Consider the following 14,575-nt stretch of genomic DNA (forward strand, 5'->3'; position numbering starts at 1 on the left):
TCATAATTGCTCCATGAATCTCCCCCATGCTTCAAGTACTGCTCATGAATATACTGCTCGTACGCCATCAATGCCACCAGATCTTGTGGGAATTTCTCTAACATAATAGTGGCATATACCCTGAAAGCCCTCAACCAGGTATGGATATTGAGCTCTATTTTAGGCCTCTCCCTCTACTTCTTCTCCTTTTCCCTCTCAGTGGGCTCACTGAAACCCTGTCCCGAGGGGACCATCCCCAACAACTCCATAATATCCATGAACTCCTTCCTCCATACCCGCTCTTTGTATGCCAGCGGGATGTGCCATGCCAATGCGTTAATCGCCACTCTGGCCGGTGCAAACCCCGTCATGGGCCTCCCGTATATTGTGTTATTGCTAGCCAGCTCTTGCCCTTGTACCTGTGGGGGAGCCTGTGCACCAAGGTGTTCCCCCTATTTGTGGCATATGGACGGTGTTTGCCCCTTGCGTCGCCATCTGCCCTGGGTTCACCCCCACTACTGGCTGACTTATGCTTACCACGGGCTGACACCCCCCCCCCCCCGGGCCCCGCTGCTCCATGACCCCACTTCCCCCTTGCGCCCCTTTACCCACTAGGTTCAAGGCATTATTATTACTGAAAGGTAACTGACCATTTACACCAGTCCCCCAAGCTTCCATACATTCCCTGAACATACCTTTCACCATCTCCAAGGTGGTTGGAACCTCAGCTGCTACCGCCGGTGTGGCTACAGGTGTGCCGTGGGGACCTCCCATTGGCCTTGGAGCCTCAGCAGGAACAGGTGTCGGTGTGGCTTCAACCTCCTGCGCCCTCCCCTTTCCCTTGGGGTTGGCTTTCCTCTTCTGCGCCGCCGCCGCCGCTTGCTGCTGGCTGTCCCTTCCTTTCTTGGTCATCACTCTTTTCCTTTTACCGACCGGCTCGACCTCTTCCTCGAGCTCCTCGATGTCCAGCTCCTCCCCCTCCTGGGAGTGCACTTCCACCCATGCCTCTTCGATGGGTGTTGGTGGAAACAAGAGTGGTGACTCAGACCTGTGGTTGCGCCCTGCAACCTCAGCTCCCACCTGTGCTGCCATCAACTGCATCCAGCTGGTGCCATATTTGTCCCCAGCCCTCCTTCCCATCATCAAAAATGCCTCCAGGTCATCCTTCTGCTGGTCCTCCTGGCTTTCCCCTTACATCTGCATGATTCTCCTTAGCCAATGTCACTCCAATTAATGTCTTACGTGCTCTCTTAAACTTCAAATAGAGCCAATGCAGTTAAAAGGGAAATACTTTAAAATTGTGTCCTTTCTTTGCTATATAGCCCCCTGGCGGTCCCTGCCGTTAAATGCAGTCACGAACAAATAGTTTTTCAACACTTCCAAACGTGCCGCTCCTGGCAGGCTTCTGCCTTAGAACTGTACCTTATTTCCCCTTTGAGCTGGCTGGGACGTGCGCACCACAGCCGCCTCTTCGCTCCGATCCTCCGCAGCTGGCCGCGTCTTCTGGATACTCCCGCGGTGCTCAGCTGTTGCTTCGGTGCCCGGCGGGTCTCTCCCTTGCTGTTCCCGACCCGGGATAGAGACCGCCTCTCTCCTCCGACTTTCCTTGTCGTGGGGCACCGTGGAAACCCTGCCTTCGCCCTCGGTGGCCATGAGCGTGCAACGCAGCTCGCCCTGCTTTCTTCCGTATCCCGGCTGCCTCGACGATCAGCTGACTGGCGTCTCCTCCTTCCCGCACTTCCTTCTCGGTTGCCGGCGCCTCCGGAAGCAGACCGCTCCTCCCGGTCGGCAATCCTTTCTCCTGCAACGAAGTCGAAAACGAAGTCCTCCACTTTTGGCGGGCGCCCGGCTGATGGAAGAGCTGCAAGTGCTCCTGCGCCTGCCGTTTTTATGCCCCAAGCCCCACCTCCTTCCTTTGTTGCCCTTTGCGGGCTTTCCCGGGCTCTTGGCGCCCTTTCCTTTGGCTCCTTTGCCGCCCTCTCCCCTGCCCCTGTGGGGGGAGGGGCGAGAGAGCGTAAAGGAGGAAGGCCCCTGCCCCGGTTATCGGGGTGCCTCCTCCATTCGCTGCGCTCCCCGTTCGTCACCTTCACTCTGCCTCATATATGCAGCTGAGTCTCTTATAGTCTGTCTGTGTAGAGTGTTCTGAGAGTCCTTTAGATTTCCACACATATTTGGCTGCGCTTGTTCACTCACCTTATAGGACAAGTCGGTTTCATTGTGCCTGGGCGAGGTTGTACTCAGCTGTTGCTGTTGCTGTGTTCTTGGCCCCACTTGCTCCATTTTCACCCACATGCAGGTGCCGCGTAGCAAGCCGATGCTGTGGTTTCCAAAATAGAAGAGGGAAGGGCGTCCGCTCGTTCCATGTGAGGGACTGGAGAGAGACTGGACTCTCAGCCGGACTACGCGCCGGCGCCACGTGCCACTTCCAGTTTATATGGGCTGTCTCTTTACATTAAAGGTGCCACAGCAGCTCCACACAAACTCCTGCAGCAAAAAGCAACGTGCAACTGGAGAGAGACTGGACTCTCAGCCGGGATCCAAACAAAATGCCCGACTGGTTAACCTGGATTGGTTTCTGCTGTTTCAGTAACTGCAGGAGACTAGTCAACCTTTTCCTTGCTGTTCACCTGTGCTTCTTTTCACCTGACTGGATGATCAGGCAGATGGATGCCTTCAGGAAAAGATCCTAGCGATGGCTGTGCCTACCGTTAAAATGCTCATCTTTTTGGATATCTTCTTGTGGTATGACTGCCAAATGTATCACAAAATGCCACATGTTGGCCTTCTTGCTTGTAACTAATTAGTTGAAATCCCAATGGATTGTAAAAGATGGGAGGGGCAGACTGTATCAAATGACATTAATATTTCATTCTGGCGAAGTACAGAATGGTGCCCTTTGTTCCGACAGTGCAATGGGAACAATCCAATAGCAGCTCATCTCTTCTTTGAATACCCCTGAAATGAGAAAAACCTTTCATGTTGAGAGGCACTGGGATCCCCGCTTTGCTATGGCAACAGTAGGGTCATTCCTTTTTAGAAATGATGGATGATGAAATGACCATATTAGGTCGCCTTTCAACGTGGGAGGGAGCGTGCGCTTGTCAGGTCCTCAACCCACACTTGTTCTAGGAAAGGAGCTAAGAGATTTTTAAAATGACGGTAAAACTCAGCCGTAAGGATCCTGGGCATTGCCAGTGGGCAAAGCATCTATAGGACGAGAATATCATGCAGCGAAATGGGGGTATCCAACCGTGCTCTGGTGTCAGCTGACCGCTGCGTAAGGGGGTGACCCTCCAAGAAGTCCTCAATATCAGCAAGGGAGCGGGTGTTTTTGTTGGAGTATAATTCAGAGTAGAAAGCCTGAAAACACTTGATTGATCTCAGACAGTATGTGCACTAGAGTACCCGACCCGTCGTAAATGGAAGGGATGCAGTTATTGCCTGCTTGCTGGCGAATCATGAGGGGCAGCAGACGACCAGGCTGCTCTCCCTCCCCATAGTGTCTCGCTGCCATCGGGGTGCTCGAGAAACACAGTTCTCTTGCGGCATTGTCGCATATCTCCTCCAGGGCCTCCTTCACCTGAAAGAGTAAAGCAGTAGGGGGCCGGGCCACTTGCTGTAGCTATAGAGTCCGGAGCCTCTTCTGTCTATTCAGAATGACCCGTTGTCTTTTTAGGGACCCTGGGGTCTGTGGCCATTGCCATAACCTGTATGTATGCCTTAAAGGCCTCCCAGAGTGTACCGGCAGACGTCGCATACCCCACATTAGTCTCGAAGTATAGTTTAACGTGTTCCCTAAGGTTACTCTCAAAGGGGACATCCAATAGTGCCTGGGTCTTAAATTACCAGTTGTAGCAGAGCTTAGGGAGTCCTTCCAAATGAAGGGCGAGCAAGACCTGGGAGTGAACAGAATATGTCCTGGCTAATACATTAATTCGGGCAACACCGCTAAGCCAGCAATCGGAAATCAACCCATAATCAATACGGGAGAAGGGCGTTATGGACCGAAGAGTAGGAGTATGCATGTTCCTCTGGATGTAGAGACCTCCACGTGTCCACCATACACAGCTCCGTCTTGCCATCACGCAACTTTCTAGCGACCCTCGTAAGCGTTCTGGCAATGCGACCTGATTGGTTCAGGTTTGCATCTAATATAGTTTTTAGATCGCCACCTCACTGGACAAGTATAAGGGGGTAGGAGGGCAGTATATTTGTAATTTCCTCATAGAATATTGGGTCCTCAATATTGGGCCCATAGGTGTTCACTAATATTAGTTACCCACCCGCCAGCGCATCATACACCAGTACATATCGCATCAGCAGGTCAATGTATAATTTCCTGTGTGTGAATGGTACCGTGTTATGAAGAAGGATCATTACCCCGTGTGATTTCTTGCAAACCCCTCACATCCAGAAGCTTTGGCATGGGTTTATGCACCCCAATCCACACACATTCCAACTTAAGCACTTGAGCTCGCCCACATTCGATATACCAGACATCCTGGGTCACAAATCAAGAATTGACTGTATCTGTCAAGGAGTTCCCCCACTTCTCACCCGAGTTCGATCTTTGCTGGATTTCTTGGTCGATGCCTTCTTGCGGATGGATCGGGTCTTGAATAAGGCTGCACGAGTCTCTTCCGACTCCAGCGTGCGTTCAAAGTTCCGGGATGCAAAGATCCGGGAAGTTTACAGAGTGTGCTACTCATCACACAAGTCCAGGAATAAAGGAAGGAAGGAAGGAAAGGGACTAGGAATGGGGTTGGCTGGGAAAGAACCAAGGAGAACCATACCGCGAGCTAGGGAGCACACGTCTGGTCGCTACTTTGCAATAGCATTGAGACGCGGAGCCGTGGGAGGCGTGGTCTATTAATAGAACACGCTACGTCCAACGTGTAGAGCGAGGAAGGTGTTTTACAGTGGACGGCCATGTTGGGAGTACCAGGGAGTGTAAGCCCCATTGAGACAAGAACCAGGAAGTCCAAAAGGGGCGTGTTCTGTAGGTCATGACAGCATCAGTGCCCCATCTGGGCCCCACTGCTGCACCCTCCTGCAATTTAATAGTTCCTCTGTGCCTGAGCCAAGTGCATTTTGAACCCAAAATGTAACCCCCCCTCTCCCACATCCTCCTCCCAGTCAGGAAGATGTATCCCCCACAAACACACTATACCAATAACACAGCAAACTTTATTTGGTGAGGCCAGTGCTGGTGGTGGGGGGGGGGGCGGCGGGGCGGGTGACCCAGGCTTAACCACAACCTTTTTTAAAAAAAAGGTATGATTTTAAACAACTCTCCTGAGCAACTTTTGCAGAATGTTATTAGCATAGCCTGAACCATCAAAGCAGCCTTAGCAATGTGCTGGAGCGGCCCGGGGCTCAGCTGCCCTGAGACACCAATGCTTCACCCGCCACTACGAGGCTCTCCCCGGCAGGCCCCCATGCCTCTGGTCGCGCTCTTCCCCGCTATATCATCCGACCAGCAGCCAGAGGCAATCTGCCCCGCATGGCGACATTAGGGACATTCTTTTTAGGAATGATGGATGATAAAATGATCATATTAGGAGCTATTGTGAGGGATCAGAAATCCGAGGTGGACACAAAGGTATAAGTTTCTCAATGCTTGCCATTTATTAAAATAAAAAGGATTGAGATAAACTCCTATCTTTCCCTATCTTAACAAAAATGTTCCTACCTAGCAAACTAAAACTAAAGAAAAATGACCTAGTGTCCAAAAGGTAGATGACCCTCAGACTAATACAAAGTGTACAAGGAATAATTGGATGTCTTCAATTCAACACACAATGGCAAAAGCTTAAACGTGTAAGGTTTTGAAAGTACTCCTTGTGACCAGGATTGTGCTCCCTTCCCCTGGTTCAATTCAAGAACAGTTTTAGACAAGTTCTGGTCCAACAAAGTTCTGTTCAGCTCAGCACAAAAAAGTCTCGCCATCCTTTGCATCTTTACACTTGGCAAAGCAAATGTCTTTTCCATAAACCCGAAAGAAGTAGTTCCCTCCACCACATCCTTCTGGCTAAGGCCACTGTCTCCCTCATAAACACTAGTTCATAAACCAAGGCAATTGTTTTCTTCACAGTATGTCTTTCTCAGGTTTCAAAGTACATCTTAACTCATCACAAGTATTCTTCTTTTTTTCAGGATGGCACAACCATTACTTTGGAGATTCAGCTTTTTTTAAAAAAAATGATATAGTTCGCAAACTCTCTTCACAACACTTTTTTACCACAACCACTTTTCTTTCATTCAACTGTTTCTTTCCTGGTCTACTCGCCTGCCAGCACTTACTCTAAATGGTCCCTTTCCCAGTTCACACTCCTGCCAGGAAGAAAACTCCCACTGCTACAGTTGCTCTCTTCTTGGTGGCAATATTACACATTTCCCCCAAACTGGTGTCTCGGGAAAGATTGCGCCCTTGTTACCCTTTTATCTCTTGGTTACAATGTGTGTACTGCTGGCGATGTGGATTACGGGTTTCTACAAGATGACTTCTCATAAATAGAGCATTGCACCCTTCTTGCATTTTACATCTTTTAAATAGCCTCTTGACAATGCGGGTTACAGGTTTCCCCAAATTGGGTTCTCATAAACGGGGAATTGTGCCCATCTTGCACTTTCAATTCTTTTAAATAGCCTCTTGGCTGTTGGCAATTCAGGTTACACGTTTCCCCAAATTCCATTCTCAAGAATGGAGAATTGTGCCCTTTTTGCAGTTTCACATCTTGCCAATTAAGGAGTTTGATTAGGCATTCATCCAACTCTTTGCCACCTCCTCCTTATGTCTCTTTGCTCTAGGCCGCCCCGTAACTCAATTGTGGGAGCTGTAAATGCTATGAAGCGCCCCAATGCCCTGTGTCCCTTCAGAGGCTCACCGATTACTGTTGGCAGCTTCGGCATCCTCTCCAGGTGCTGCATGGCCCAGTGGTTCTTCTTTCCAGCGTCTCGGGAGCCTGTTTGGTTCTCTTGCCATCTGGGTCTCTCTCTGCAGGAGCCTCTGCTGCCCCAACTTCAGCAACCACAGATTTATCGACTTCCCGGTCTCCTCGCACAGGCTACTGCATTTGCTTCCACTACTCTCTGCACACCTCCTGTCCTGCATGCAACCTAAGCCGCAGCCTGGGAGAGAAAGTCTTCTGCTCTTACACCTCCACTACTACCACCACCACTCAGCTGTGGTATATTTTCGAATTTCAATGTCCCACTCAAGTGCCTTCCCTCCCAACAACTAGACCGCTCCTTTTCTTCAGCAGTACTTTGATCCTCATTAATTCCTGGTCCTTCTTCCTCGTCCCAGTACCACAGGCCTTATGGGTCTTGGAACCATATTGAAATGGTCTTTTAAGTCTAAGTTTTAATGTGTGTTTGTTGAATTGACTGCTATTGAAGTTAGGAGATGTTATATGAGGAATATGGGACTTATCATTAGCGCTTAGATTTCTACCCAAGACAGAATCGGGGCCAGTAAAATATGTTGCATCTAGTTCAGGAATTCCCAAAGTATATAACTAGTTCTACATAAATGACTCTTCACAGAAAGTTCTTTGGTTTTCTTCATGAGAGGGACTTTTACAATGACAGCATGCCATTAGATATTTGGGGATTACAGGATTCTCATCCTCAGAAGGAGATGAATACCGCATCTCTCCCAAGGGAATCAACACTTCCCCCTGGCGGCCATCTCCTCCAATGTGATCCTCCTTCATAGTACTACCCCCAGGGTCAGGATCATGTAGCGACTGTCTTCCAATGGCCACATCGGAGGAGGTCCTAGGCTGGGGGGCAGTGATGACTCTGTAGGATTCATCACACTATATACAGACCCTAGAGGGTAGGTATCTCAACATATCCTCTAGTTCTATATTCAATCAACTACATTATTTATTTCCCATTTTACTACACATATGTATTGAATATCCAGTTTTCAAATTTCTCAGATTGAAACCATATCTTTCTCCTATACACTTCAACGGTCTCTTCTTTTGTCATGAAAGGACGAAGTTGACAAGTCTGTCAAGACTCTTGAGCAGATGGCCGAAGAGATTGAGATTCTGCAGGGGAAAATACATATACTGAAAAGTCAGCAGGATGAGGACTCTCTGGAAGTAAGTGACTCTCCTTCCTACTACTTTGCCTAGGGATAAGATCCAGTCAGGCTGGCTATTCCACTGCAATGTTGCCTGGCACAACCCTTTGTTGAAGCATCAGTTTCAGCGTTTGAATCTGTTTGTTAGAGTGCCAGCTATGCACCTTTCCCGACAGATATGTCTCCAAAGTATTTGTGTGGTATTAGGGGACACATGAATGTTTAGCCGTAGTTAAATTGTTTCTACTCACTTAATGTCTTCTAGAGGTGACCTGAGATTTTGAAGACTCCAGATTCTGACTATGTATTAGGTGTGTTACCACTGCTTCGCTTCCACGAAAAGTTTACCACTGCTTGTTACCACTGCTTCGCTTCCACAAAAAGGTTGTCCACTAAGCAAAACTGGACTGGGTTTTGCTTTACTTTTTAGCTTTAGGTAATAAAATAAAAACATAAAAATTAGGTGAAAATTGAGTTAACGGAGCAGAAAGCAACTCTATCAAAGTTACATTTTTGGAATGGAGCACATTCATGGGGAACGCAGAAGAGGATCTTATCTGAGAGCATAGCAGTTGCAAAGTTAATCGGAATATACAATTGCCACGGTGGAGAATGATGGCCATCGTCCCAAAATCCACCTTTGAATAATTTATTTTCACCATGCTCCCCACAGGTGTCAAGCAGCCCTGGAAACAGAATTTCTCTGGATCTCCCCAAAGCTAGCCTGGAAGCTCCCCTTCTACAGGTGAGAATAGGTGTTTACTGCATGTCACAGGTAAGGGTCTGAGGGGAGTTCGTGTTGAGGTCCTTGAGAGGCTTGTAGAAACAAGCAGGCACTTGCAAATATTATAGTCCAGGAGGGACGGGCCAACATGAGGTGTGGTTTGTGAAATGTGCCTGTTGGAAACTGAAGAAGGGTTCAATGGAGGAGCAGAAACCTGTAAAGACAATTGGCCCATTCACATGAAAACTGACTATGTGGTTGTAATGAATACCTTTGTGGACGGCTTACGGAACACCGAGGAGGGCATTGTGGAACTACACAGGTGGCATCATAATAATTGGGGAAGAAGCTTATGGTCACAGAAAAGAGCTACAAGAAACCATTCAGGCTTTTTGTAGTTCACCTTGATTACACACTCTTTATACTACTAATACTGTTGAATGTAACACACACACTCACTCACACACTCTCTCACACACACACACACACACACTCACACACACACTATTCTTTTTCACAGTTACGCTTCCAACATGTTTCCTTCTGAAGTGATGGTAGTGCCAGTGAAGCTAAAAAAAGAAGACTGTGCTCCTTTCCCACCAGACTTGGCTGCTTTTAAAAAAAATGTTTTATCACAGCTGCAGCAGTGTACTGTGTTTGCATGCGGTGCCTGGTTAAGCCAGGGTTGTTTCTATTTATTTATTTTGACACTTGTAAAGTGCACCAAACCCTGAGGCATCTAGGCGCTGGTTTCGGACAGTAAAGCAGAAAGTACATACATAATGCGTAATAAGGTTAACAGTTCTGTTCAGAGTCATGCCCACGGTTAATGATACTGATGAGGGTATATGTTTTGGACGGAATTGTGATAGAGAGTTACTTTAACAGTTCTTCTGTGTAAAGCCATGTTTTCAAGCTTTTATGGAAGGACCAAAAGGAAGATTCCGATCTTAATGAGGATGGCAGAGCGTTCCAGTGTTTGGCAGCTACCACTGAGAAGCTACTGCCCCCTGCTTTCTGTAGTTTGAATCTGGGCATGATGAGTAAATGCAAGTGGGTTGAGCGTGTGGGTCTATTGGATTGCTTTTTTGGAGAATGTGTGGGCTAAGTACTTGGGGGCTGAGTTTGATAGACATTTGTAAGTCGAGGAGAGAGGGTTTCGAATAGGATTCGATCGTGGACTGGCAACCAATGGGCATTCCGTCTCATCATGGTAATGTGTATATTTGTTTGGATGTTAAGGCCTGCTCTTAGAGCATTGTTTTCAATCACCTGCAATATTTTGATATTGTGACTGTTAGTACCTGCATAAAGGGTGTTGCAGTAGTCTAATCTGGATAAGGTAAGAGTTCTAGCCAGCGTTATACAGCTATCGGATGACAGGACACGTCTACAGGCATTGATGATCTTTGAAGTGTAAGCTGCCACAGATGCTGTGGCGTTGACTTGTCTGGTTAAGGTGAGAGCTGAAACAAGGTAAATGCCCAAGGTTTTTACTTCCTTGGAGATGGTGATGCCATCTATAGCAAAGGATTTGAAGGAGTCGCATACTTTGTTTAGACAGTTTAGTGAGCCTATGAGGAGTGTTGGGTATGAATTTGTGCAGTCCAACTGGTGTGGGACTATGCAAGACCTATTTCCTTGGTATTAGACCCACCTTTTTAATATAGGCCTGTACCACACAAGTTGGTATTGTAACTGAGCAGCCAGGCTTATCTCAAGAGGGGTAATGTGAGCTGTAGAGCTGTGCAATGAAACTAGTAAATACAAGTATCCAATTAAACACTTACACAGTTTAAGTTATAATATATAATTTACTTCTTTATTTATGCACAAAGATATTTAAAACATTCTTTAAAATGCAGTAATTAGCTGTAACAGTAATCCCAAGTTAGTATTCAATTCAAAAAGTGAACAATAAAGCAAGTGAATAATTCATTCATATGTTACACATGTTCCAGCACCTGGAGGTGATGTCATTTGAGGTCAGCACAGCATGTATATAGTATCACCTTTGCAATATTGAGTTTTTCAGGAAGGAAAGGTTGGGGTTAGATCAGAACAGACTGATAGGTTACAATAACAGATTCTCCCAAAGGGATGCAGGCAGTCAATTATCCCAGCATTACAGTGTTCAACATTTAAAACCTGTAAGGGAACAAGCACTGCCAAAGCCAGTAGGTTCAGAAGGAGGCACTTAGGGAGCCATGACAGCCAAATTCAATGGACAGTCTCTGCCAAACTATCCTCTTCTCCCCTTCTTATTCTCCTCCTCCCCCACCCTCTTCCATGTCCTCATGTACTCCTGTCACTCAATCTGAAGTTACCCTCCTATCTAAAACTCATCCTACTGCGTCTCCCACTGACCCCATTCCTACCCCCCTCATTCCTAAAATCTACCCCCTCCTCCTACCCTACCTCACCTCCTTTTTTAACATCTGTCTATCGACTTTCACCTTTCCTACTCCTTTTAAACATGCGACTATCGTCACCATTCTCAAAAAACCTTCTGCTAATCCCCACCTTTCATCCAATTATTGCCTCATCTCTCTCCTACCCTTCCCTTCTAAACTTCTGGAACGTATTGTCTATTCTCAAATTTCTTCCTTCATCTCTAACCACTCCCTCCTCCCCTCTACACAATCTGGCTTCCGCCCTCTACACTCCAGTGAAACTGCCCTCATCTATGTTCTTGACTCTCTCCTTTCTGCACGCTACTCTAAGCACTCCTCTATTCTTATTCTCCTCAACCTCTCTGCTGCTTTTGATACCGTTGACAGTCCTCTTCTTCTTACTTCTCTCTCCTCATTTGGCCTCAAAGACTCTGTCCTTAACTGGTTCTCCTCTTATCTTTCTAACCGCACCTTTGCTGTCTCCTGGGGTGGCTCCACCTCTCCCACCCATTCTCTCAACCACGGCGTCCCCCAAGGTTCTGTCCTTGGCCATTTTCTCTTCTCACTTTACACTTCCTTCTTAGCTCCTATCATCTCCTCATTTGGTGTCTCACACCATGTCTACGCTGATGATACCCAACTCTTCCTCTCCTTCTCCTCTTTCTCTCCAGACATCCACCACGAGCACTCTTCCTGCCTCTCTATTAATTCTTGGATGTCCTCTCACCTCCTTACTCTTAATGCTGACAAAACGGAAGTCCTTTTCTTCCCTGCCGACACACTCCCCTTCTCTTTCCCCCCTCCCAACTCTCCTCTCCCCATGTCCATAACCTTGGTCTTCACATTGACCCCCACCTCTCCCTATCTCACCACATTTTTTCTTACTGCCAGATCTTGCTGCTTTCACCTTTACATTTGTAAAATTCGACCCTTCCTAACCTTTCACGCGACTAAACTCTTAATCCCCTCCCTCATCTTCTCCAGACTTCTACTGCTCCTCTTTTCTTTGGACTTCCCTCCTCTCCCCACTCAAATCAGTCTACCACTCTGCCGTCCGCTCCCTCTGCCTTCTCTCTCCTCATGACTCCATCTCCTCTTCTCTCACCGCTCTAGGCTGGCTCTCATTTCACTCCCAGCTCAAATTCAAGTTCCTCTGTCTAGTTTTCAAATCCCTATATGGTCTCCCCCCTCCCCACCTCTCTTCCCTTCTCACTTTCTAAACCCCTTCTCGCTCTCTCCGCTCTGCTGATCTTTTCCTACCATCTCCTCCTCCAGCACCCTGTGCCCCTTCCCGCTTCCGCTCTTTCCAACTACTCGTTCCTTTCCACTGGAACCGCCTCCCCCTCCACATCCGCTCTACTCCCTCCTACCCTACCTTCCGTACTTCTCTAAAACCTTATCTCTTCCGTTCACCTCTCTAACACCTTAGCTTCCTCTCTTATTTCTGCTACTACCTCTACCCTCACTTCCTACTCCCTCTCTTACTTCCGTACCTCCTCACCCTCTCCTCCCTCTCAACTCCCTCCTACCCTACTTCTGCACCTCTCTAATCTTATCTCTTCCATTCTTCTCCCTTACACCTTCTCTCCTCCTCTCTGATTTCTGCTTCTATCACTACTCTATTACTTCTCCCTCTCAACCCTTGGTCCCTCTCTACTCTCGTTTTACCTCAGCAATATTGTAAATTGTTCCTGGTACTGTTTTCTGGTTGTGATTCAATTTTTATTTAATGCTTGTTGGATTTTTCTTGTTCCTCTTGTAAAGCACTTTGGATTAAAGCACTATATAAATGTAATAAAATACAAATACAAAGTCAAAGTTTTTATGCTCTTCTTCTTAGAAAAATGTTTTTAAATAGTGAGTGTTCAAAAGAGAAATCACAGCAACTCAAGAGGAGTGGCCTTTAGAAAGCACAAGCTGTAAGGCCAATGCAGTGTGTGATGCTGGAAATGCATCGGAGGGACAGGGCCTCCATATCCTTATCCTTTACTGCTTTTTATCCTGTGTTCTGTCGTGTTTTCCGCGCAGGAGTTCATGTGGGACTCCTGGTGGTGCAGCTCTTTTGGTTTTGGTGAACAAACCCATGGGATACCCTTATGGCACCCATGGCTGGGGGTACAACCCTGTGCCCCTAGTGTATGTTGTGGCCCACAGAGCTGGGTACGGGCTGGTGGCAGCTCTGTGCTGAATTGACTGGTGCCCGGAGCATCCTCCATTTTGGGATGCCCAGGCCCTGTCAATGGAGTCAGTAGATTCCTGATGGAGACAAGATGGCCTCCGTGGCCTCTTGCCTTCCATCGCCTGTTACCTTGATCTTCCCGAAGTCCCGGGAAGCCCTGACTCTGTCCCTTCCCCCCTGCCGACCAGAATGGCTGGAGCCTTCCCAACAACCGTATGTTGTGGGTATGCCTGTGGGTGGGATCTGGGTGAATGGAGTGTGTGACGAAAATGCACTTCTTGTTGTGGATGCCTGGTTTCTGGTGTTTGACACAATGACTGAGACAGCCCTGCCCGAAACTGGTATGGATGCAGCGTGTAGTGTTGAATGGCGTGGTACTTGTCCGAATCCACATTCTGTGTTATGAGTGTCTGGATGGAAAAGAATGGCCTGAATGCATTGTGCACCTGATTGGCTGACAGACTGCTGAATGCCCTTCGTAGTGATTGGATGCTTACGTGTGACCCAGCGGAATGAATGGGAGATTAACAGTGTATCTGGGGACCTCTCACTGCTAGGAATCGTGTTCAGAAGTGTTCAGAGCTGAAGTCCAAACTACGAAGAGTAACTGGAGTGAAACTGACGCTTAACCTTGAAGCCCTGCTGGAAGAGAAGAATTGCTGTCACTCTCCTTCATCAATCTGAAAGCTGCTGTGTCTCCAAGGACTGACCCAGAGAGGACCTGGTAAGGCGCCCTCTTCCCGAGCTACGAGGGACCATCGTGCACCAGCTGATTGTTGCCAAAGCTCCCTGGTAGACAGACCTATGACAGGCTGCCAACCGGAGACGGGGACTGCCGTGGAATCCCAAAGAGAAGTGTCCGGACTGTTTTGTCCACCACTGTCGACGACCGATGTCGCCTTCTGGAGCCGCCGTACTCCCGTTGCCGAAGAACTTTCGATCAGACGCTCTCGTCCGCACCGCCGCCCGCCTTATCCCGGCGGAGAAGGCCAGGCCGTCAATGCGCCGAAGAGCATCCTGCGGTGGGTTTCCCGCCACCCAAAGACCACAGAGACGCCAACGACTCGACGTCCTTGCTGGGCCACAGTTCTTCAAACTCTTTGCGGTCCAGAACTATCGACATCGAGGTGCCCCGCACGCCTCTTCCTTGCAGGACGTTTACGCTTCCCTGTCAACGAGCACCGCTAGGAAAGAAGCTGCCA

The 14,575-nt window shown here is 48.0% G+C and overlaps 1 protein-coding gene across 2 annotated transcripts in view; it reads left to right on the forward strand.

Moving 5' to 3' along the window:
• The window catches only part of CENPQ (centromere protein Q), a 486,431-nt gene that overhangs the window by 366,341 nt on the left and 105,515 nt on the right, over window positions 1-14,575 (forward strand). For both annotated transcript variants that reach the window (XM_069628870.1, XM_069628869.1), the window contains exons 8-9: window positions 7,986-8,096; window positions 8,751-8,822. In XM_069628870.1, the coding sequence (XP_069484971.1) occupies window positions 7,986-8,096; window positions 8,751-8,822 (183 nt within the window). The remainder of the gene's footprint in view (window positions 1-7,985; window positions 8,097-8,750; window positions 8,823-14,575) is intronic.

Source organism: Ambystoma mexicanum, chromosome 12 (genome assembly GCF_040938575.1).
Source record: "Ambystoma mexicanum isolate Mex_15411 chromosome 12, UKY_AmexF1_1, whole genome shotgun sequence".
Lineage (NCBI taxonomy): Eukaryota > Metazoa > Chordata > Amphibia > Caudata > Ambystomatidae > Ambystoma > Ambystoma mexicanum.